At 55.9% G+C, this 2,710-nt stretch overlaps 1 protein-coding gene across 1 annotated transcript; it reads right to left on the bottom strand.

The window, feature by feature from the left end:
* Positions 1–758: 758 nt before the first annotated feature.
* Positions 759–2,344, bottom strand: PHACADRAFT_265944 (uncharacterized protein). Its single transcript, XM_007402418.1, has 5 exons — positions 2,157–2,344; positions 1,902–2,098; positions 1,038–1,847; positions 938–982; positions 759–881 (listed from the first exon to the last, which is right to left on the bottom strand). The coding sequence occupies exons 1-5, from the start codon at positions 2,327–2,329 to the stop codon at positions 832–834; spliced, it is 1,275 nt and encodes a 424-aa protein (XP_007402480.1). The 5' UTR covers positions 2,330–2,344; the 3' UTR covers positions 759–831.
* Positions 2,345–2,710: the final 366 nt, after the last annotated feature.

The following is a 2,710-nucleotide window of genomic DNA, read 5'->3' as shown; positions in this document are numbered from 1 at the left end:
TAGTGCCCACGTTGTGACCACGGCCCTCAGGAACCAAGAATCAACAACGCCACTTCCAAATTTTTGACATTTAATATAGGTTACACTTTTGGTATAGTTCTCGTGCATGCTGTACAAGCCGGGAAACTGAACTAGAAGACACAGAAGTGTAGCCGATCCGCAGGTTGCTGGGGTCGGATTCTGCCGCGGTAGGTAAAGTCTTATCGAGCACAGTGGGCATCGCGTTCCGCGCGATGAAAACGCTGCTCTGCTTACTCTCATATGAGTACCTATGACGCCACCGACTCACCCACCCGAGCCTTCCTCCGGGAGACCAAATTTGAGCGTGTCCAGAGAGAGAGCAGCTGAAGGTTCGTGGTGATGACCGGCATGAACGCGAGGCTGCCATGAATACACTCGTGTCCGTGCCGCCAAATGCGTGCTTGCCACCCCGGTCGAGTGGCGTCCCAAACGCGGCAGCCGCCCATCACCGCGAGTGACTGGAGACCGACCAGCTGCGAGCTCTCGATGTGAAGCCCACCGCGAAGCCTGCCGTACGTGTAAGTTAACATGGTCTCGGCAGTCAACTTGTGCTCACTTATATTGTTAACTAGCCGCTTTGATGCCGTAAGCCATGATTTGTTACGTTCATACAATCAGCTTCTTACTGCCTTTCACATTGTCCAGGGCGCCCGCGCTGGGTTTCCACTCTCTCCCCCTTTTTGCGCGATTTACATCGCCCAGGGCGGTTCCGCTTTTCTCGAATCTAGTGAGAATCTGTTGCTAATATGACATGCATTCTCAGTACAGTTTTTCCTCTGTTCGCGTATTCTACAAACGTCCGGTAACGAATTATGAGACAACAGGAGCAAAGCCAACGCGCAAGTTACCAAAGTCAAATTCTGTGAGGACGACCTATGAGCAAATGTACCGTACAAATATGTAACGCTTTACTCACCGGTGTAGAGGTTGCGCAGGAAGACGTCTCCGAGAATCCAGAAGCCTGCGACGCAGTGAGCACCATATCCTAACACTGACAAGAAGACTGCTTTACTTACCCTCATCAGCACCCATGATCCCTGCAACGCACTGGCTCGAGCCTTCCTCGAGCTGGCCAAAGTTGAGCGTGTCAGCCGAGAGGGTGAACGCCTTGCCTGCGACAGTGAAGGAGACGTCGCTCGGGATCTCGTCACAGGGGATTGTGAAGAATCCCTCGCCAAGCGTCCTCTCAGCATTCTCCGCACCGGGAATCGCGGCGAAAATCTCGTTGGCGCTGTTCGGGTCGACGATGAGGAGAGTCGTGCCAGTATCGACGATCGCGTCCTGAGCTTCCGTGACGACGCGACGGCTACCAACGCTCACGCCTGAAGCGGTGATTTCCCAGAATGCAGGTGGGTCCGTGACTATGAGATTGGCGAACGCGAGGCTGCCTGTGAATGCGGTCGTATCTGTGCCACCGAGGAACAGCTCGCCGCCGTTGTCGAGGAGCGTGACGCCGAACACGGACTCGGTGGTCTGGCCCTGGGTCACGAGCGTCTGAAACACTGGTGAGTCTCCCGTGCTCGCGATTGACTCGAATGCCAGCCCGAGCAGGCCATCCGGCGGAGAGTTTGCGATTGCGAAGCCTGACGAATACTGTGTCGCAGCGACAACGGCCTGCTTCGTCGCCGTCAGGCCCGCGAGGTTCACCGTGTCTGTGAAGATCTCGCCTGAGACAGTCGAATCATCGGCGAACTCGATCTCGAAGGTTTTGTGCTGGTCGACGGCAGTGCTGCTCTGTCCAGTCTCAAAGACCTTGTGCCCCTCGCAGTTCTCTGTGCAGTCAGGACCCGGTAGGAAGAAGTCGCTCGAGCCAGTATCGAAGTCGACTGCGAAAATAGATGAGCTCTATGGCCAACGCAAGCTAATCAGTTTCGACCTACCAGTGAATGCACTAAGAGGTGTGCCAACAGAGACGCCGCCCTGCCAGAGGTCGCCGTCAAGATCGTCAGTCAGCGGGTCTTTGCCCGTCGCACGCTTCACATAGTTGCGCTTGACGGGTGCTGGGCGGACCCCATTGTCGTTCGGGTGGACTTTTCCGGTGTTCGCTTTGAAGGCGTTGAAGCCACGCGCGACCTTGCTGCAATGCAAATTTTAGCCTCTGTGCAGTTGTCCTATATGACATTCTTAACACTCACGCTTGCACCTCTGCAACATGCGTCTTCAGTGCCTCAATGTCGACGACGCCGTTTTCATTTTGGAACGAGCGCTTGCGCGCGAAGGGCACCCTGGCGGGCTCTGCGGGCGCGGGTGACGCCATGGCCAAGAGCGGGACCAGAGCGAGAAGGGCAATGGAGAGCTTGGTCTGCATGCTGGGCTGGACAGGCTATCTGCGAGGCAGCTTGCTGGCTCTTTTGCTCCCCAAATGCACGCGCTATTTATGCATGTAGAGGATCTGGAGAGCAGGCTCTCATGGTGCAGCCGCTGCAGCGTGGTGCATCTTGGGAGAATCCGTCAGCTTTGCGCGCTGGCTGTGCATCGGTGAGAAAGATGGGCGTGCAAGGACTGAGAATAACCCGCGTTACCAGCCCGGTTTTCCTGCGTTTGGTCGGAGTGTATGTGAGAAGCTCTCGCTGCGGTGCCTATCTCGGATTCTACCATACATGCATGGAGATCTTGCAGAGTGCACAGCTTGATGTACGTCGACTTGAGGCTCGAGGGCGCCCACGGTAATCTCCTCTGGAGGTAAACT

This window comes from Phanerochaete carnosa, assembly GCF_000300595.1.
Source record: "Phanerochaete carnosa HHB-10118-sp unplaced genomic scaffold PHACAscaffold_147, whole genome shotgun sequence".
NCBI lineage: Eukaryota > Fungi > Basidiomycota > Agaricomycetes > Polyporales > Phanerochaetaceae > Phanerochaete > Phanerochaete carnosa.
This window is presented reverse-complemented; position numbering and strand designations above follow the sequence as displayed.

Coding starts and splice junctions, on each gene's coding strand:
- PHACADRAFT_265944 (XM_007402418.1), bottom strand. CDS start 2,329: ATGCAGACCAAGCTCTCCATTGCCCTTCTCGCTCTGGTCCCGCTCTTG. Junction 1,848..1,901: donor ACCTCTTAGTGCATTCACTG/GTAGGTCGAAAC, acceptor CTATTTTCGCAG/TCGACTTCGATACTGGCTCG. Junction 983..1,037: donor GATCATGGGTGCTGATGAGG/GTAAGTAAAGCA, acceptor ACTGCGTCGCAG/GCTTCTGGATTCTCGGAGAC.